At 46.3% G+C, this 22,158-nt stretch overlaps 1 protein-coding gene across 4 annotated transcripts in view; it reads right to left on the bottom strand.

The window, feature by feature from the left end:
* Nucleotides 1-4,830: 4,830 nt before the first annotated feature.
* VEPH1 (ventricular zone expressed PH domain containing 1) overlaps nucleotides 4,831-22,158 on the bottom strand; it is a 554,211-nt gene continuing 536,883 nt past the window's right edge. For all 4 annotated transcript variants that reach the window (XM_077488095.1, XM_077488092.1, XM_077488094.1 and 1 more), the window contains one exon: nucleotides 4,831-5,897. In XM_077488095.1, the coding sequence (XP_077344221.1) occupies nucleotides 5,661-5,897 (237 nt within the window). In that variant the 3' untranslated portion in view covers nucleotides 4,831-5,660. The remainder of the gene's footprint in view (nucleotides 5,898-22,158) is intronic.

The raw sequence follows: 22,158 nt of genomic DNA, 5'->3' as shown, positions 1-22,158 counted from the left end.
TGATCAGAAAAACGATCGCTTATTAGGCTGGGTTCACACTGGAGCGATGTGGGAACGCCACGAATGCGCGGCGGGTTCCCGCATCGCATGCCTCCCGGCGGCAGTTCACACTGCCCTATGCAAACTGCTGGGAGTGTCAGTGAAATGTTAATGACACCCCCAGATCAGTTCGCATATCGCAGTGCAATCTGCAAACTCGGATCGCATGGTGTGAACACCCATGCGATCCGATTCTGCTGCGGACCAAAAAAAGGGTCCCGTGCGAGTTTGCGGCGGGTGCGGCGGGTGCGACACGAATTCAGCCATACTATCTGTATGGCTGAACTCGAATCGCACAGAGATCGGATGTGATTTGCACTGCAGTGCGGTGCGAATCACATCCGTTCTCATAAACCGCTGCAATGTGAACCCAGCCTTAGTGACACTGGTGACGGGGGGTGATCACGGGGTTAAACCTTTATTGGGGGGGTTAGGGGGGTACCTTAGAACTAAAGGGGGCTAACCCTAACTGCCCTAACAGTTATTACAGTCACAAATGACACCCGCCGGGTGATCAGGGGGTTAAACCTTTATTAGGTAATAAATGGCGGGTGCCCTGAAACTATAAAAAAATAACTAACCAACCAGCGTCACCTGTAACAGTTATATGGTGATCACTGGTGAAAGGGTTAACTAGGGGGCAATCAGGGGGCTTTATGCGGTAGTATATGGGGGTCCCTGGCGCTATAAAAAGCTGCGGCGAACCTAAATACCTACCTGCTTAACAAGCGTCACCTGTGACACTAATACAGCGATCAGAAAAACTATTGCTTATTAGGCTGGGTTCACACTGGAGCGATGCGGGAACGCCATGAATCCGCGGCGGGTTCCCGCATCGCATGCCTCCCGGCGGCAGTTCACACTGCCCTATGCGAACTGCTGGGAGTGTCAGTGAAATGTTAATGACACCCCCAGATCAGTTCGCATATCGCAGTGCGGTCTGCAAACTCGGATCGCATGGTGTGAACACCCATGCGATCCGATTCTGCTGCGGGCCAAAAAAAGGGTCCCGTGCGAATTTGCGGCGGGTGCGACACGAATTCAGTCATACTATCTGTATGGCTGAACTCGAATCGCACAGAGATCGGATGTGATTTGCACTGCAGTGCGGTGCGAATCACATTCGTTCTCATAAACCGCTGCAATGTGAACCCAGCCTTAGTGACACTGGCGACGGGGGGTGATCACGGGGTTAAACCTTTATTGGGGGGGTTAGGGGGGCACATTAGAACTAAAGGGGGCTAACCCTAACTGCCCTAACAGTTACTACAGTCACAAATGACACCAATGCAAAAAAAAAAAAAAAAAAAAAAAAAAAAAAAGCAATTGGTGTCACTGTGACTGGGGGGGCAGGGGTAATTGGGGGGTGATCGGGGGTAAAGGGGGGGTGTGAGTGTGCCTGGCATGTTCTACTGTATGTGGGGTGTGTTGGTGCAACTCACCGAACCTCTCTCCTCGGTGCCGGAACGAAAACTACCGACACGGAGGAGAGAATACATCACTTCCTCTCCTGTGTTTACATTACAGGAGAGGAAGTGATGTCACCGGACATTTTCATTCGCCGGGAGCGATCGAGAGGGGGTGGCCATGAATGAATGGCCGTCCCCTCGTCCGGGATCGCTCCCGAACGAATACCGACCGCCGCAGGCACCGGGCGGGGGCCCGATCGGGCCCCCGACTGGCGGGCAGGCAAGGACGTACATGTAAGCCCTTATGCCTGCCCGTGCCATTCTGCCAACGTACATCGGCGTGCGGCGGTCGGCAAGTGGTTAAAGTGGGATCTGTATAACATGTGTTTGAATAAAGATTCATTTCTGCTTGAACCTCAAGACAGAGCCTCGTCTTGTACTTGGGGGAGAATTATTCGGTAGCTGCCTTTGTGTTTGGGTATGTAATGTCCTAAACGACTTTAACCCCTTTCATACTCGGGATGTCGTTACAGTAACAATGTAACTATGTATGATAATATGCAAACTTGATGCATCTTTGTTTTTTCTTATGCAAAAAAATCACAACACTTTAGGCTTCTTCAGACTTCCGTTTACACAAAAATCCCTATAAAAAACTTTGGGCTTGAAAAAGAGCCAGTTGAGGGCTTAAAATTTAGCAATGATAACATAGAGCTTTACACTGTCATTTTGTATATTACAGTGCAATTGTATATATTATATTACAGTAAAATAGCTATCGGGGTAGATTTACTAAAACTGGTACACTCAGAATCTGACATAGCTGTGCATAGAAGCCAATTGGCTTCTAACCTCAGCTTGTTCAATTAAGCTTTGGCAATAAAACCTGGAAGCAGATTGGTTTCTATGCAGAAGTAAGCAATCATATTGCACTCTCCAGTTTTAGTTAATAAACCCCATTATGTTTAGAACATCAGTGTATATTTTGTGTACTTTTCTGTGGCAATACATAGTTTAATGTTGTTTAACCATTACGTATAACCGTTACTATTACCTATGTGTTGTTCTTTCTGTATATAAAACTTTTTTTCTGCTCATATAAGTGGAAGTGCAAGGCAAACATGTACAGTATCTCACAAAAGTGAGTACGCCGCTCAAATTTTTGTAAATATTTTATCATATCTTTTCATGTGACAACACTGAAGAAATTATACGTTGCTACAATGTAAAGTAGTGAGTGTACAGCTTGTATTACAGTGTAAATTTGCTGTCCCCTCAAAATGGCTCAACAAACAGCCATTAATGTCTAAGCTGCTGGCAAGAAAAATGAGTACACTCTTAAGTGAAAATGTCCAAATTGCCCCCAAAGTGTCAATATTTTGTGTGGCCACCATTATTTTTCAGCACTGCCTTAACCCTCTTGGGCATGGAGTTCAACAGAGCTTCACAGGTTGCCACTGGAGTCCTCTTTCTCTCCTCCATGATAACATCATGGAGATGGTGGATGTTGGAGACCTTGCACTCCTCCACCTTCTGTTTGAGGATGCCCCACAGATGCTCAATAGGGTTTAGGTCTGGAGATATGCTTGGCCAGTCCATCACCTTTAACCTCAGCTCTTTAGCAAGGCTGTGGTCAGGTCGGAGGTTTGTTTGGGGCCATTATCATGTTGGAATACTGCCCTGCGGCTCAGTCTCCGAAAGGAGGGGATCATGCTCTGCTTCTGTATGTCACAGTACATGTTGGCATTCATGGTTCCCTCAATGAACTGTAGCTCCCCAGTGATGGCAGCACTCATGCAGCCCCAGACCATGACACTCCCACCACCATGCTTGACTGTAATCAAGACACAATTGTCTTTGTACTTCTCACCTGGTTGCTGCCACGCATGCTTGACACCATCTGAACCAAATAAGTTTATCTTGGTCTTATCAGACCACAGGACATGGTTCCAGTAATCTCTGTCCTTAGTCTGCTTGTCTTCAGCAAACTGTTTGCCGGTGTTCTGCCTAATAGAGTCCGGCCATGCATATGTGTCCGCTCCGTACTGCGCATGCGCAGTACGGAGCAGACGAAGCTTCGGAAAATCTCCGAAGCTGAACGGCGCCTGCGCCGTGAGTGGAGGAGGTAGCCCCACTATCCAAGCGGACATAGGGTTTAGAATTTTAGAGGGCCCCTCGCGGGCGAGCTTCGCTCGCCACGCTTCGGGCTCGGCCTCGCTGCGCTCGGCTCTTTTTTATTCTAACTCTATGTCCACTTGGATAGTGGGGATAGAACCTGGACTCACGGCGCAGGCGCCGTTCGTCCTCGGCAATTTTCGGAATCTGTGCTCCTGTGTACTGCGCATGTGCAGTACGCAGAGGACAGCATCTGATGGAGGACCCTATTTGACAAGACACCGGCTTTTTTTTTTGTACACTCACTACTTTACATTGTAGCAGAGTGTAATTTCTTCAGTGTTGTTACATGAAAAGATATAATAAAATATTTACAAAAATGTGAGGGGTGTACTCACCTTTGTGAGATACTGTACATTCAAATTTTAAATATATTCATGGGGGCTGTTTTACCTGCTAAGAATATTATTCTGTACATCCAGTCTTGTGATTCACCTCTGCCACACTATATTGCCACTTATTTCCTGGTTCAACAAATCAGCTTCATGTGACACCTCTTCGTGTCTTGTCTGCTCTCAGTATCATTACATTATTTTGAAGCAGTAAAACTGTATCAGAAAGTAGTAGTGCTGAACCTGGAGGCAGAAGTGTCAGGAAGAAGACTAATGCCTAAAACACAGTATTTTGTTTTTTTTTAACCCAGCGGGCTGAAAAAAAAAAAAAAAACTGAGGTGACCTCTCAGTTGTGCTGTTGTGTTCTGACAGGTCCCCCCCCCACCCCCAGAACACACAGTCAGCGCTTGCAGCAATTGGCTGCAAGTGCTGATCACCTGCTGTTTTTTTCCCCAAATAGAGTTTTTCAATAATACAATTGTAAAGTCATGGAATTGTTCAAGCAAAAAGCTGTACAAGAATTAGCACATTTATATAAACTTGTTTTAACAATGCACGCATGAAACAAGGTATGTACGCAGTATTGAACTATGATAAACATTTGAGTATATGTTTATGTTTAGGATGGCTAGCTGCGGAGTCAGAGTAACAGGAAGTTGGAAAATTACGTATAGCATATTTTCCACCTCTCAGCTGCTGTTTTTTCAGCACACCTGTTCGGCCGACTTCGGTCGAACAGGCTGCTGTACACTCTGGCAATTAAACATTAGATATATCAGTATTTCTGTGGCATATTTCAGTTGCATATTGCCTGAAGGTACAATTAATGAACGTTGATCTTTTTAAAATACATATATACTAATTATAGACATGATTTGTGTGAATATCAAGTATTTATTTTATCAATTTGTCCTTGAGATTTGGTTCTTGATAACAATTCATTAAGTGCTATATCACAAATTTAAAGTTACTGATGATTTAAAGCCATGTATTCAAAAACAATATAAAATGTTAAACTATCGACAAACTAACAAATGTCAAAATGTAAAACACACAACCTGCATAATGTATGAAAAGTGTACTAAAGTTCAAACTTATGCCGTGTATACATGAGTGGAATGTCCGACAGAAAAAATCTGACGGGAGCTTTTCATTATATATTCCATTCGTGTGTATACCCATCAGACTTTTTTTTTACGACAAAAATTCTGATGGACCTAGAAATAGAACATGTTCTAAATATTTCCGACGGAACCAATTCCTATTGGGAAAATGACGCATGTTCTCAAGCAAGTACGAGAAGGAAGCTAATGGCTACTGGCTATTGAACTTCCTTTTTCTAGTCCCGTCATACGTGTTGTACGTCACCGTGTTCTTGACGGTCGGACTTTGTTGTGATCGCGTGTAAGCATGACAGTTTCAGCGGAATTCTGTTGGTACTCCATTGGAAAAACCTTCAGCGTTTATTCCGATGGGAAAACTGGTCATGTGTACAAGGCATTATAGTTGCCCATTTCAAGCAAGCAGTTTCTATCTGTAATTTCCAAGGTCCAGGTTGAAAAAAAAACTAAGGAAGCTAACATTTACTTTCAGCTAACTTTTCAAACATCAAGCCAATAACAATTTTTTTTTTTTGGTATTTTTGGTCCTTGTTCATCTAGGGGCCTTCAAAATCTTGGTGGAACATGGAAAGTATCTATCTCACTATAAGTAAGTAGTAGCCTCTCTATTTTCTCTTTCTTTGGCCTGTGCCACAGCGATGTTGATACACTGCAGCCACTCTTCTGCATTCCTTTCGTCCTTTGCCTTGAACACGTAGGTTTTATTTTCTGTGAAGATTTCAAAGGCCTTTGGAAAGCTCCTGTCTCTGCGCTTCTTAGGAACAGCTTTGACACTTTGAACTTTACTGAGCTCGATAGGACAATCGTCAGGGTCATCTTTCTGAAAAAGAAAAAAAAAACACATAAAAATTAACAGTTACAGTACATTGCAAATATGTTTTCAACTCAGTTTCTGTTCCCACACACAAATCAATAATACAAAAAAAAAAACAGGCTTACTCCTCTAAATAATGGATTGCTTTATGTAGCACATTCCTGAGAAATTGGTTTGCATAACCGAAATAATAGCATACCATAGTTCCTGTTGATTTTGCTATACACTAAGTGTGGTTCTACGAATATTGTGGCTAAGACAGATGATTTTGGTGAGTAAAAAAGGAGCAGTCAGGAGTAAAATGTGTACTGAAAGGTGGGAGAAGCTAGAGTGCTCTTTAATGAGTACCGTAACTGTCTCTTGTTGGCAGGCATGGTAATATAGTAAGTTATACACAGTGTATACAGTACAACAGTCAAGCACAGTTTACCAAATGCAGCAGTCAGGAGTATATAACATAAATCACAGCATATATATACTGCAATAGCCAGGAATATGTAATGTAGAGCAGAGTACAGAATGTACAGCAGAAAGAACATAACGAGGAATAGGGAACTCACTGTGCAGAATATTGATGGGGAAATGTCATATTTCCTTATTAAAGTTGTCTCACAATGTCTAACAGAGCCTCCAATATACTGATTACTAGGGATGAGCCGAACACCCCCCGGTTCGGTTCGCACCAGAACTTGCGAACGACCCCCGCGTTCGGTACGAACGTTAGAACCCCATTGAAGTCTATGGGACTCGAACGTTCGAATTGGAAAGTGCTAATTTTAACGGCTAATATGCAAGATAGTGTCCTAAAAAGGGTTTGGGGACCTGCCTCCTGCCTCAGGGGACATGGGTCACTGCAAAAAAAAGTTTTAAAAACTGCCGTTTTGGCGGGAGCACTGATTTTAATGACGATTAAAGTGAAAAAAAAAAAGTGAAATATTCCTTTAAATATGGTGCCTGGGGGGTGTCTGTAGTATGCCTGTGAAGTGCCACGTGTTTCCCGTGTTTAGAACAGTCCCTGCACAAAATGACATTAAACGGAAATAACACCATTTAAAACTGCTTGCGGTTTTAATGTTATATCTGGTTCCTGCAATATGGTTGAAAATCATTGAGAAACATGGCATGGGTAGCCCTCCCTGCCCATTACCAGCCTATTTGGGTCTTGTACGCATATTAAGGGGAACCCCGTACCCATATTAAAAAAAGGAAATGCGTGTGGCCCCCAGGCCCTATATACTCAGAACAGCAGTATACAGGCGGTGCAAACAAGACAGGGACTGTGTAGGTTTGTTGTGTTAAGTTGAATCTGTTTGTCATTTTCAACCGGTACATTTTTAAAGTGTAGCTCCAGTCAAAAAAACTATCTTTAAGCTTTTTGGAAAACATAGGGAAGGGTTATCACCCCTGTATAATTTGTTTTGTCGTCCATCTTTTTTCATCTCACTTGCTGCTGTCTCCTTGCGTTTGCAAGTAGGAGATGTTTGTAAGTTGGATGTTTGAAAGTAGGGGCCTGCCCTATATTATAGCGGTATGTACTGGGTACAGAGCACGCAGACAGCACGCACTATCTCCTAACACTACTGACTGCAAGCTCTATTATTAACCACTTGTTAGCCCAATGTTTGCATAAAGTGAAAGATGAAGTTATGCTGAGTAAATAGATATCAAACATGTCACTCTTCAAAATTGCACATGCCCGTGGAATGGCGCCAAACGTCGCTACTTAAAAAATCCCCATAGGCGACGCTTTAATTTTTTTTTACTGGTTACATGTTTTGAGTTGCAGAGGAGGTCTAGGACTAGAATTATTGCTCTCGCTCTAACATTCTCGGCGATACCTCACATGTGTGGCACATGCGAGCACATGGGGACATGGGCGCTTTAATTTTTATTTTATTTTTTTATTGTTCATTTTACTTTATTTATGTTAGTTTGACATTTTTTTCCCCAAAAATATATTTTTGATCACTTTTATTCCTATTACAAGAAATGTAAACATCCCTTGTAATAGGAATATGGGGTGACAGGTCCTCTTTACAGTGAAATCTGGGGGGTCAATATGACCCCACATCTCACCTCTAGGCTGGGAAGCCTGAAATAAAAAATAAAAAAAAGATTCTGGCTTTGATCGTACTGGCGAGTTGGTAGAAGCACTGGAGGGCGGTGAGGGGTGGGGGGCGTCTATGGCTGGGTATTTCAGGGTATCACCGAGTATGGCTGGGTATCTCTGAGTATGGCTGGGTATGGCAATTTATGGCAGGGTATTACAGAGTATTGGCGGGGTATTGGCGGGGTACTACAGAGTAATAGCAGGGTACTGCAGAGTATTGGGGGGTACTACAGAGTAATGGCAGGGTACTGCAGAGTATTGGGGGTACTGCAGAGTAATGGTGGGTACTGCAGAGTAATGGCGGGTACTGCAGAGTATTGGGGGGTACTGCAGAGTAATGGGGGTTACTGCAGAGTAATGGGGGGTACTGCAGAGTAATGGCAGGGTACTGCACTGCAGAGTAATGGCAGGGTACTGCACTGCAGAGTAATGGCAGGGTACTGCAGAGTAATGGCAGGGTACTGCAGAGTATGCACTGGTATTGCAGAGTATTGGCAGGGAATTGAGGGGTTAAATTCGGTGAGCAGCGATGTGGGCACTGCAGATGCAGCCCACATCGCTGCTGACACCGATCTCTTTCCCCTCCGCTGTACCGATCGGTACAGAGAGGGGAGGGAGGAACAGGCGTCATAACGGAGCAATCACGTGGTAAACGGCCGCTATGAGCGGCTGTTTACCGTGATCCGTGATGTGACCCGGCGGTCACGGATGCTCTCGAGTGCGCACACCTTGGGGCACACGAGAGCAGAATTCTGGGAGGCCGTTAATTAACGGCCTCTCAGAGTTAAACAACCCCCCTGAAGCCGTTAATCGGCAATAGGCAGTTGTTAAGTGGTTAAAGCTAGATCACTAGCTATATAGGTGAGGTGAATATAGTGGTGTATACTGCGGTCAGGGCACAGACAACAACCACTACACAGCAGCAAGATAGGAAATCAGCCAAAAACGATTGGTGTGTACTGTGTTGAAGGTACACAGAACACCCACTGCTTCAGATGCTAAGTAACACACTACACGAAGCCGCCTCAAAGGCGGCCTTATATAGTGTGGGGCGTGCACTACACAGCCTGAGCTATGATTGGCCACAGGCAGGATGCCTGTGGCCAATCATGGCTCTCCTCGCTGCCGGCGCTGCGATTGGCCAAGCATGCGGGGTCACAGTGCATGCTTGGCCAATCATGGGGCAGCAATGCACTGCGCCACCGCAGTGCATTGTGGTCCGCGCGCGTCACTCGAATTTTGAGGCGAACGGCCCAAACGTTCGGAATTCGCCGAACGGCCGAACAGCCAATGTTCGAGTCGAACGTACGTTCGACTCGAACACGAAGCTCATCCCTACTGATTACCTTAGCTGACCTCATACCAAATGAATGTCATTACAAACAGACCAAGTTCTTAAATTTTCATGCTGCTTACAAGGGGAGTTGGGCATTTCCTTACACAGAAGTCCTGTATATAACACATATTCAGTCTCTACCAGGGCGAGCATGCACCTGAGTCCGATCATCTGTACCATGCCGTATGAAAGCGGACGGGACTCCATAGTGAAATAGCATCTTTAGTTAGTATTCTTGTTTTCTAATATTATTATATCTGTCATTACTTAATTATATGTTATACTTATAAGTATTTGTGTGATCTCTCTTTGCACATCTCGAATGCAACCCCAAAAACGTAAATGACCACGTATCCATGAAAACATTAGGTACCAGAAGTGGGTATTCGGTTTGTGTGAGCTAGAGAAATGATTAATAGAATGTGTAGTGGCAGGATTGTGCTAGATTGTTTGTGCTGGGTTTAACATTGGGTTTTTGTATTGTAAGCTGTAGTACATTCTGAAAGCATAGAAAATGTTTTAATTCCGTAACTATGTTAAAAGAAAGAGGCTAGTAGGTGATCGGCATGCAAGCCCATTCCTATGTTGTGTGAACCCCATTGTGCTCGCAATCCTTACCAATCAGAGAAGGAATTGTTTTAAATTATCAGGAAGATTCAATTTGTGATAGTAAAAAGACATTAGACTCTGGGTTGCAGGCAGTTTCAGAGGAATTGCCTTTTTTGAGGTCTTTTAAGACTTTACATGTCCTGTGTGTTTGTGTAAAATGGAGAGAAAACCTGCAGTTGTAGAAGATGTCTTTGTGAGGGAGAAGAGAAGAAGGAGCTACCCTCTCAACCCCCCCCCCCCCCCCCCTAAGTGATGGTGTCTGTGTGAAGTAGGACATTTTTTAGCATCTAAGAAATTGTTATATAAAATGTGATGTTCATATGTGGGTGATGTAGGAGATTTTATAAGACAAAAATAAATGTTTAATTATTTTGCAAAAAAAAAAATCCTGGTTCAAACTGTTTTTATTATGTATCTCTAGGATTATTTGAAACAAAGAAAAGAAAGAAAAGAAAATGGCTGATTGAGGTAGACACCCTTACAATTCCTGAAAAGCAGTCATGAATATTATAATTATTTAAATGTTTAGCTCTCCATTCCAGCCTTCTGGGCGCTAAAAAGTGGGCACTGATAGGCTGCATTGGTGGGCACTGATAGGCTGCACTGGTGGGCACTGATAGGCATAGTTAAGGCGGCACTAATAGGTACAGATAAGGCGACACTGATGGGCACAGATAAGGCGGCACTGATGGGCAAAGATGGGCACAGATAAGATGGCACGGATGGGTGGCACAGATGGGTGGCACAGATGGGTGGCACGGATGGGCACTGATAGGTACCACTGATAGATGGGACTGATGGGCACTGATAGGTGGCACTGATAGGTGGCTCTGATAGGTGGCACTGCTGGGCACTGATGGGCGGCACTGATGGGCACTGATGGGCACTGGTAGATGACACTGATGGGCATGGATATGTGGCACTGGGGTGCAGTACCTTTGTTGAGGCAGATTGTGGGCACTGCTGGGTGGCACTGTGGGCACTGCTGGGTGGCACTGCTGGGTGGCACTGCTGGGTGGCACTGTGGGCACTGCTGGGTGGCACTGTGGGCACTGCTGGGTGGCACTATGTGCACTGCTGGGTGGCACTGACGGGGGGCACTTATTTCTTAATTATGTATAGTTATGAGGGGGCAGGTGGGCACTGGCAGGGGGCAGGTGGGCACTGGCAGGGCTGGCCGTGATCGGGACTGATGTCCCGATCACGGCCGCCGGTGAACAGCTTTTTTTTTTCTCCTCGCGCTGTCAGCGCGAGGAGGAATATTAGCCGATTACCGGCTCCGTTATATCACATGAACAGCTGTCATTGGCTGACAGCTGATCACGTGATAAGGGGTCGGGATCGACCCCTTGCACAGATCGGTGATCAGGCGAGTCTCATAGACTCGCCGATCACAGAGCGCGTCGCGCGCGCCCCTCAGGGGGCGCGCAGGCCGCTCGTGCACGGGACGACGTCAATAGACGTCGTCCCGGCAAAGGAGATCCGCGCTGTAGCTGTCATTCGGCTATAGCGCGGGTCTCAAGTGGTTAACCACTCCTCACAAATGCCATCTTACCAGTAATAAGCAAAAGGCCAACACTTGGAAAGTGTTCCTCATCGTGACTTGTAGGAGAGGGTTTTGTTTTTTGTTTTGTTTTCTACCAGAAATGATTTGTACAGCGCCGATCACACAGAGCTCCTCCGCCCACTGAATACTTGGGGTGTTTCCATCTGTGAAACCTGGCCAAAAAAAGGTAAGTATGCCAGCTTGGTTAAAAGGGAATTTTAATCATGTCTTCAACTTGGATTTCTTCCCAAACAGACAATTGTACACCCCTTCAAAGCAATGTTTCATATTCCTATTTCTGGACTCAAATATCTGTGTGCTAAGTATACCTTTTGTTTCATTTTCATAGGGGAGAAAAGACTCAGACAGCTGTCAGAGGATATCAGAGACCCCCGACCTTGCCAAATTGGCAAATTAGCCCGAGCCCCCCTGAGGATCTGGAGGAAAGAGAGGTGGAGGAAGTGAGCGAGATGGGCACCCCACCAGGTGAGTGTCTGCCACCCCAGCTTCAGGTAATCTATGTATGCCTGCATATTTCTAAATGCATTTTTTTTTGATGTGCTGGTTGTGGAAGAGGAAGCGGCAGAACCTTTCACTAGGGCCAGTGCCCAAGCACTCATCCAGTAAATTATGACCTGGAATGGGGAAACTGACGTGATGAGAAATTGCCTTAACATTATGGAACAGGAAATAAAGATCATAATCAATGTTTTGGGGAGAATCAGAATATGTTTTATTTTTGTTTTTATATTCCCCAAAAATGTTGATATTGTACATTTTACAAGCCAAATTTTGAAGATGCACATGGTGTGTCAACATGTGGTATCTGCCATCAGGGGATCTCAATGTATGCGTTTTGTTGGTGCAACCCCTTCTTCATAACTCTAGTAGGTGAGAGGAAGGGGTTGCATCCCCAAAAAACGTCCACTGATCCCCCATGATGGGAGATAGCACATGTTGACATTACCCATTTGGACTCCCAATTTGTGTGCGCCTTCAAAATTTGGCTTTTACAGGGGTGACATCACCCCATCTGATGAAGGCAATATCAAGACATTTTTGTCACTATAATGTCCGATATTACCTTCAGTTTTTATATTTGAACTTTGTAAGTTCCAGAGTTGTGTATATTATGTTTTAAAACATGCATGTTTGTTAAAAAAATAAATAAAAATATTGAGAAAAATACATATATATTGAGGAAAAAAATGTAACAAATTTTCTAAAACGCACGTGTGAACATTTTGAAATGTATTTTGAAATAGAACAATGTGGCTTCTTCTTTCTGTTTCAATATGTTTATTGAGAATTTTTGAATAAACAGTAATAAACAAGAGATTACAATCAACTCCTTGTGAGCCCTCGCAGGGGCCACTAATCATGAATATAAATCCAAAGGGCTAACCATCACAATATATTTCTAGTAAACTCAAGATAAGGAAGGGAGATGAGCAAGAGATGGAATCTAGACTGGTTCAGTGCCAAACAACTCGTTCCTTAATCATTTTCTGCGAGTAAGTCCTGTTCCTACTACCCCCGTCCATGGGTGGTAGCAGTTTTTATTAGCAATGGGAGAGATTACTAAGGAGAGAGAAGAGAGACAGGGAACAGAAGAAAGAAGGGTAAGGAGAAAAAAAAGGGGGAGGAAAGGAAGGGGGGAAAGCTCGGGCTCGGACGCCCCGCCAGGGGAATTTAGACCAAGCTCAGGCATGCCGCTTTGAGCGTGGGGAACTCATAAGAGATCCACGGCTCCCAGATCTTTAGAAATTTAGCATGAGAATCATGGACAATACTGGACATACGTTCCTGAAGTAACATAGCAGTCATGCGTGTCTTAACCCCTTGAAAATCTACCCGTTGTGACTTCCAGGCTTGGGCAATGGTCCGCTTGGCCGCTATAAACAGATAGGTAGCCAGCTTCTGTTGAGGGCCGCGCAGGCCAGGAACCGGGCAATGTAGGAGAGCTAGCCTAGCGTCCCTTCGAATTGTTAGATGAAAGAGTGTCTGCAGTAAACCAAAGATCCTAGACCAGAACCCCACCAACCTTGGGCAAGCCCACCATGTGTGCATGACATCACCTCACTGTCCACAGTTGCGGAAGCATCTGTCAGTACTCCCAGGGAATGCCCGAGCCGTGCGGGCAGGTACCCAATACCATCGGAACATTACTTTATATGCGGCCTCTAGGGTATTTGTGTTGAACGAGCATTTGGCGACCGTGTGCCAGGCTCTGTTCCAATCCTCTGGGTCTACTGGGGCCTGAAGGTCCTTTTCCCATTGAGTCATATAAGAGAGGGGTGCCGATGGCGGGCGACCATTCAGGGAGGCATAAATGGCCGAGATGAGGCCCGGGGACCCTGGGGAGTGATGGCATGTATGTTCAAAAAAAGTTTTTGGAAGGGGTAGGTGGACGTGCGGCGCAATGCTACAATCCAGTGCTTTAATTGGATATAGTGATAATGCTCCGTGACCGGCGCCCCCTGCACTTCCCTGATACTCTCCCAGGAGGGGAATGAACGTGAAGATAGAAAATTTTGGACTTGTGGGTAGCCATGCGAAGATCACCAGGAGAATGCCTGGGGCTCCACCAGACCGGGAGGAAAAAGAGGGTTATGGGTGATGGGGAGTAGGGGTAGGAAGGGGGACATCAGATTGTTAGCCGAGCGAACTGAGTCCCACACCTGCAGACCATGAAGCAGCATGGCGCTCAGAGAGGGAGGGCGTAGATTCCTGGGGAGCCAGAGGAGTGCCTGAAGTGAACACGGGTCAGAACCAGGTACCTCTAGGAGCACCCACAGAGGAACATCCGTGGTTGCATGAAGCATGGTCAATGGGGAGATCTGGGCCGCTATGTAGTATTTAGAGATATTGGGGACCCCCAGGCCTCCCCGGAGCCTATGGGTATAAAGGGTCGCTCTAGGTACCCTGGGGCGTTTGTGCGCCCATATAAATTGGAGGATCCTATTCTGCAGGAGTCGAAGGAAAAAAGCGGGTACCCGGACAGGCAAAGTGCGAATATAATAAAGGACTTTGGGGAGTATCGTCATCTTTGCCGCTGAGATCCCTCCTACCCAGGAGAGTGAGGGAAATTGCCGGGCTTGCATAAGGGTGGACACCATGCGTAATAGGGGATAATAATTGGCAGAGAATAGGGAGGAGTAAGCTGGAGTCAATTTGACACCTAAATAGTCAATCGAGTGAGATGCCCAACGATAAGGAAAATGGTCCTGAAGTCGCTGTACCAGTTCCAGAGGGAGGTTAACATTCAGCGCTGTGATTTTGGAGGGGTTAATTTGAAGACCTGAGAAGGCTGAAAATTGATCTAATACAAGTTGCAGGTTGGGCAGGGAGATGAGCAGGTTTGAAATGGTCAAAAGGGCGTCGTCCGCAAATAGGTTCACTTTGTATTGAGTGCCCGCTTAAGGAATTCCCGAGATATCACTATTGGCCCTGATCGCCGCCGCCAGCGGCTCCAATGCCAGGATAAACAGTGGCGGGGACAGGGGGCAGCCCTGTCTAGTTCCCCGGAGTATCGGGAAAGGGTCAGAAAGGAAGCCCGCGTATTTTACTGACGCCGACGGTGCGGAATAGAGGGCCTGGATCCATCGCAGGAAATGTGAACCAAATCCCCATTTGGTTAGAACAAAATAAAGGTAATCCCACGAGAGCGAATCAAACGCTTTATATATATCTAGGGAAAGCAGTCCTGGTATTTTGCGCTGATTAAGTATATGGAGGAGATGGACCACCTTGCGGACATTATCCCCCGCCTGGCGACCGGGCACAAAGCCCCCCTGATCCCTGTGAATGAGGGCCTGAAGATATCTGTTGACCCGCGTACTTAGGACCTTGCCCAGTACTTTCAGGTCAACACTCAACAGGGAGATGGGACGAAAGGACTGTGGGTCCGTGGCTTCCTCAGGTGACTTAGGGATCATAGAGATATGGGCTTTCAGCGAGTCCGGCGAGGGTCTCGCACCGTCCCGCCAAGCGTTGAAATAAGATGTGAGATGGGGCGTGAGCAGGGATGCAAATGTCTTATAATATAGACCGGTAAAGCCGTCCGGACCCGGAGCCTTGGAAGGCTTAAGGGACCTTAGGGCTTGGGCGACCTCCATTTCCGTTATAGGAGCATTCAAATTATCTCGTGCCGCCAAAGACAATGTAGGAAGGCCAATCGATTGGAAGAATCTCTCAGCCTTGTCTCGGTCGAAGGCTGCCGGTCTATTATATAGGGATGAGAGGAAGGAGGCAAAGCCTGCTACTACTTTAGATGGATTTGACGTAAATCCCCCTCCCGTCACCTGTAGTCGAACCGGCCTGCCCGGACGTCCCACCGAATTAAGTTTCCTAGCCAACATAGGACCAGGTTTGTTCAAGCAACTATAAAACTTATACTTGGACCAACGCAGGGCCTTTTCCGCCTGAGCAGAGGCGAGCAAGTCCAACTCAGTGGCCAATTTGTCACGTGTCCGCCTATGGGTAACCGTAGGGTGTACCTTCCATGTCGCATTCGCCGCCTCTAACAAGGAGGTAATTTCCCGTATCCGCTGCTCCCTGGCCCGTTTTGTACGGGAAGCGATCTGGATCAAATGGCCCCTGACCGTCGCCTTGTGGGCTTCCCACAAGGCGACTGGAGAGTCGACTGAGCCTACATTTTCCGCAAAATAAGTTTGGATATGAGTTTCTATCTGGGAGGATGTAGCTTTTGTACTCAGGAGGGATTCGTTAATCCGCCAGAGGTAGGCCGGGCGGGAGAATCCCGCTAAAGTGATTCCAAAGATCAGGGGATCATGATCTGACCATGGAGAGGTGGCAATAGCGATCTTTTGTACCAATGGCAGGGAGCTAAGTTGCAGAAACACGTGGTCTATCCTACAAAAACTCTGGTGGGGGTTAGAAAAAAAGGTAAAATCCTGAGACAATGGATGCTGCTCACGCCACACGTCCACCATGCCATAAGATTGGAAAAGATCATGCAATAGTTGTTCCTGAGAAGCATCAGGGGACGGAGGCACTTCCCTGAGACTACGCCTGTCCAAAGAGGAGTTAAAAACAGAGTTGGGGTCTCCCATCATAATCAGAAGGCCTTTTTGGTGCCTGGTGATCACTTGGAGTAGGTGGGAGAAAAACTTCTGCTGAAATGAATTAGGAGCGTAGTATCCAACCAAAGTGACCTCCTGGTTCCACAGGGTGCCCTGCAGGATCAAATATCTATCCGTAGGGTCTGCTATTTCTTTAGAGCAGATAAATTGGAGGTTACGCCGAAAAGCCATCAGCACCCCTCTTTGCTTCTCAGAGGTGGAGGCCGTAACAAACATTGGATAATGGGGGGACAAATATTTGGGGGATGAGGATTGGGAGAACCTGGTCTCCTGAAGACACACCACATCAATAGATTGAGATTTTAAATGGCGGAAGACCTTCGATCTCTTATTGGGGGAAGTGAACCCATGTATGTTCTGCGAGAATATTTTCAACACATTTTGAGCCATCTGGGGGGTAAAGGAAGGTACATATAATGATAACGCAGCCAACAAGGTACGTACTTACCCTGATCCCATGGCGAGGCAGTCCGAGCCCGAGTAGGGGAGCGGGAGGGAGGAGAACACAGAGGAGAAGAGGAAGAGAGAGAAGAGGAAACATTGAGTAGACATGTAACACACATAAACACCACAATGGGTGGGCATAGCATCCCGTTACCGGACACTAATAGAGGTGGCTGCACCACCAACCACAAGGCTAACAAATAGTAAAACATAACAACAGTAGGAACAATAATACTTCAATTTTGCTAGAGCATTACTACCTTATTACCCTATTACCGCCCCTGCACAGGGCTACGAAAACTAGACCAAAAACAGGTGAGACGAGCCAGGCCCATCTCGTAGAACCGCTACCGGGTGGCAGTGATTAGAACTGGCCATGGGACTATAGGTTCTCCCAACCGGGCGCCACCCCGCAGGGAGCGCCCGAGGAGAGGACGCAACCACGGTCCCCAAACGTGACCCCCGCGTTGGTTCGCCGCCAGGCCCCCGGGAGTCAAAAAAAGTATAAGAGGGAGGGAGAGGCAAGGGAAGGGAGGGAGTTAAGTGGAGAGGGGGGGAAGGGGAGCAAGAGGGGAAGCAGGGAGGAGCAGGAAGGGGCAGGAAGGAGGGAAAATAGAGGAGCAGGGTAAGGGGAGTAGGAGAATTGAAAGGGAAACGGGGAGGGGCCATGGATAAGGGGAGGGGGGGTGGGGACGAGGGGGGAGGAAGGGTAAAAATATACGAAATTAAAAAAAAAAGGGAAAAAAAAAAGAAAAATGCAAAATTGAAGCCCCAGATGGTTCCTAGGGTCCAGAGGGCAACCTGCATACACAATAGGTAGACAATACATACAGGCCCCCCAGACTGCCCCTATCCCACCAGAATTATAGTCCCATTTCACTGACTTTTTCCTTTCTTTTCCTTCCCCTTCCCTCCCCTCCCTAAAAGGGAGAAGGAAAAATACAAAAAAAAATGTAAAATATAAATAACATAAAATTTTTGTCCTGATATAGGACCCTCAGGTTAGCTGAGTGGTCTGGGCAAAATTAGGCAGTCTAAGTAGGGCCGGATCACTGGCAGCAGCCCAAAGTCATAAAGGAAGGCGCATAGGGCCTCTGGGTTAAACAAAAAACCAAAGTAGAACCAACCAAAAATTTGGAAATAACAACAAGGAGGGGGGGTGGAGGTATGAACAAGGAGCGCTTGGGCACATCATCCGGTAGAAAACAAAGTCCCTCACCAGGAAGAGACAAACAGTTTTCCAAAGGCCTGGGGAAGGCAACCAAGCAAACAGCAAAGAATCATGTACGGGCTCATCCGTGCAGTCGTCATCCTGGATCTGAATAAGGGGATCGCACATGCTGCTGGGCATCAGGTGGGGGTCGTTTCCTGTTGCTGACCGGCTCCCATACACGGCCCAAGCGCCGAGAAGTGGGTTTAGGACCTGGAGCCCTCTCACGGATGCTGGGGTCATCCGGAGGGGGGAGCAAGTGTAATGCCTCAAAAGTTGCTTGAGCTTCTTCCGCGTTGCGCACAGTGTAGCCCCGACCTTGGTAGGTGAAAGCGAGGCGAAAAGGGAAGCCCCATGTGTATTTAATGTGACGTTCCACCAGAGCTGAAGTGTATGGCTTTAGTTGATGTCTCTTTTGCACCGTGGTGGGGGCCAGGTCAGTAAAGAGCTGGTATTTGTGACCTTGGAAGCGGAGATCAGGCTTGTCCCGTGCTGCTCTAAGGAGTGTTTCCTTCGTACGGTAGTACGTGAACTTGATGATAATGTCCCGAGGGGGGCCCCCCTCCTTCCTCGGCCCCAGGGCCCGATGGATCCGGTCAAACTCCATGCGATCAATAGGGATGCCTGGGACCAATTCCTGGAATAGGCCCGTGGCCGTGGAAGTTAAGTCCTCGATAGTTTCGGGAAGTCCCCTAAGCCTAAGGTTCCCACGTCTAGACCTGTTCTCATAGTCCTCTAATTTTAGGAGAGCTGCGTCCAGGTCCCTGCGCAGGTCTTGTAAGTCCTGCTCATGGTGATCAATGACCGTTGCTGCGGCCTCCATTCTATCTTCCAACGCATTCGTACGGTTGCCAAGTTCACGAATATCCTTCGTGAGATGCGTGCCCAGTTTGGAGGTGGCTGCTGACAGTTCCCCCTGCAGCATGGTTTTAAAGCGAGATAGCAGGTCAGCGTCCCGCAATGAAGGCACTACACATGGCTGTTGGATTCCAGGTATACTTTCTGCATCTGAGCAAGCTTCGGGCTCACCAGTCAGCAGCAGAGGGGTGAAGTCCATGTCCGAGGCCTGCGAGTTCAGCGGACCGTCCGGTGAAAAGGCCTCGAGGCTTGCACACACAGCCTGTCTCCTCGAGGTGCTCCGCGCTGTGCCTGATTTGCGTCCCATAATGTCAGCCTCAATTGCGGGGTATATCGAGCCCAAATTAATGTGCAGGAGCGGCGATTTCACTGTCAGTGTGGTCGGTGGTGGAGAAGCGCCATTAGTTTGCGACCATCTTGGTTCTTAGTTCATGAGCACCCTCAGTATGTAATGATTTTAGGTAATGTCAATGAATTACAGTCTCTCCCCACACCAACAGGCTATGGAAGGAAAAACTTTAGGGTGCTGGGTGTAGCAAGATGGCCGTTGTCATCCAGAGCAGGCCGAAGCCAGGGCCTTTCCTAAGAAAAGGGGCTGCTGCAGAGTAGCACGTGGCCTTGGTTCAGGGGGGGTTATCAGGGCCCGTCCTAATCCAGTCCCCTCACAGCCCAGAAAGATGATACCCGCCCGGTTGGGGTAGAATAGCCTGGGGGTTAGGAAGCAGCCCGTCCTGTGACTTACCAGGCCCAGAGAAATCCGTGGAGGGGATCAAGCGGTGGCTCCCGTTTTCGGGGTCCGGCGACCAGGAGGGTCTTCACCTGGCGACCTCCCGCTGCCGATGCGGGGATTCCCGGCTGAAATGTCAAGCGAGAGCGGCGATCCCGGAGGCCAAGTAGGCCGCAAGATGGCGGCCGGCGCGCCGCTGGTGGGGTCCGCGGCGGGCCGAATCGTTCAGCCCGAGGGTCGAGAGGAGCCGCCAAACCTGGATGGGGCTGTACAGGAGAGCCCAGGCGAGCAGGTAAGTCCTTTTTGGGATGGAAAAAGGCATCCACAGCGGAGGATGGCTGTGGATTCAGAACCGGTCGGCGGAGCTCAGCCTCAGTGCGTCCTGTCGCCTCGCCGTCCGGCCACGCCCCCCCGTGGCTTCTTCTTTCAATGCTCAATACCAGTTTTGTAAGTAATTTTGTGTTTACAGTGACAATGGGGCTTATTTACTAAAGGAAAATCCACTTGGCACTACAAGTGCACTATGAGAACCTAAGAGACAGCCAAAAAGAAAAGCAAGCAATAAAGAAAATTCTAGATCTTATATAAACATTTTTTTTTTAATTCTTTCTTTTTTGAGATCGGCATTATGATGGATATTGAGCAGAGAAAGGCATAGAATTCTGAGGAGTGTATTAGACACCTGAAGGAAGTATGCGCTTCTTAACATCATTGTCTCCATTCACTGAAGCAAGTTGATCGGTATATGTATGTGGACTTTTTATAGAGATTGCAAGTTGAGTGTGTTTTTTGGAGTGCCCATACTGTATGCAATTTATTGTAACACATACACAACTTATGCATTTTTTACAGATTGCACAATTTATAGACCATTTTCTGGATTTAGATTGGTATAGGAGTCAGCACCAATTCATTAAAGAAGCACAGCGCATTTTAACTTAGGTTAATAATAGCGCACCAATTGTCAACTATATTGCATGTAATACATTGTAACACATATACATTTTATTTATTTTACAGATTGCACATATTTATACAACATTTTGGGGATTTATATTAGTATAGGAGTCAGCACTTATTTATTTAAAGGAAACTGTGCATTTAATTAAGGTTGATAATAGCGCACCAATTGTCAACAAGTAATTGTTTACATTTATCCTTTCCCCATTCTGCCTAGTGACAAGACAGAGACAGTTAGAATCACTCCCTAGGACACACTTAACCCCTTGATCGCCCGGTAGTGTTTAACCCCTTCCCTGCCAGTGTCATTTTTATAGCACTGATCACTGTATAAATGACAATGGTCCCAAAATAGTGTCAAAAGTGTCTGTCATAATGTCAAAATCACAATAAAAATCGCAGATCGCCTCCATTACTAATAAAAAAAAATTATAATAAAAATGCCATAAATCTATCCCCTATTTTGTAGACGCTATAACTTTTGCGCAAACCAATCAATATACGCTTATTGCAATTTTTTTTACCAAAAATATGTAGAAGAATAAATATCAGCCTAATCTGAGGAAAACATTTTTTTAATATATTTTTTTGGGGATATTTATTATAGCAAAAAGTAAAAAATATAGCTTTTTTTCAAAATTGTTGCTCTTCTTTTGTTTATAGCGGGAAAAATAAAAAAACGCGGCGGTGATCAAATACCACTGTAACACTGACCCCCGAAGGAGCTGCTGGTATTGAATGGGCCTGTACTCTGCTTTTCCACCCCCAATAATTTGGCTCAACCCACTTGACACAGCTTGACACAGCTGTGTAACAGTGTTATTGCGAAGGTCCAATAACAAAGAACAATTTAATAACGACAGTTCACATACATTGTACCTTGGTTGTTACCTGGGTTTACACAGCTCCGCCTGCTAGGAGAATGATCAAGCCCCACAACAATTGTACTTAAACCAAAATATAAGTTTACTGAATCAGGTTTAAATAATAGGTACAAGAACTGTATTGACACACAATTTTGACACAATACTGAGATGAGCATTTGTTAATGGCTATATTCAAGGGTTACCTAAATGACCCCTACAGGCATGTCTCAAAGTGGGATTAACGCTCAGAGCGATAAACTCTTGGCACTGGGCACCTTCCCACTTCCAGCAACAGCCGTGCAGACACTCTAAAACTGTACCACACTATACAGTGCTAGCAAAACAATGTAACGCAATGTAATTACTCAAGAGCTCCTTCTGTGGTAAATGCAGTTCTTTGTATGTAGCGGCAACACTATAAACCTTACAGTAAATTATGTAGTCTCTTGTCTTCTGTCTTCAGCTAGCCATTATACTGCAGTATCTGTATTCCATA

This window comes from Lithobates pipiens, unplaced genomic scaffold (assembly GCF_037356315.1).
Source record: "Lithobates pipiens isolate NorthernLeopardFrog02 unplaced genomic scaffold, aLitPip1_a1.2 Scaffold_18, whole genome shotgun sequence".
NCBI lineage: Eukaryota > Metazoa > Chordata > Amphibia > Anura > Ranidae > Lithobates > Lithobates pipiens.
The sequence above is the reverse complement of the archived record's forward strand: the minus strand, read 5'-3'. Positions and strand labels throughout refer to the sequence as shown.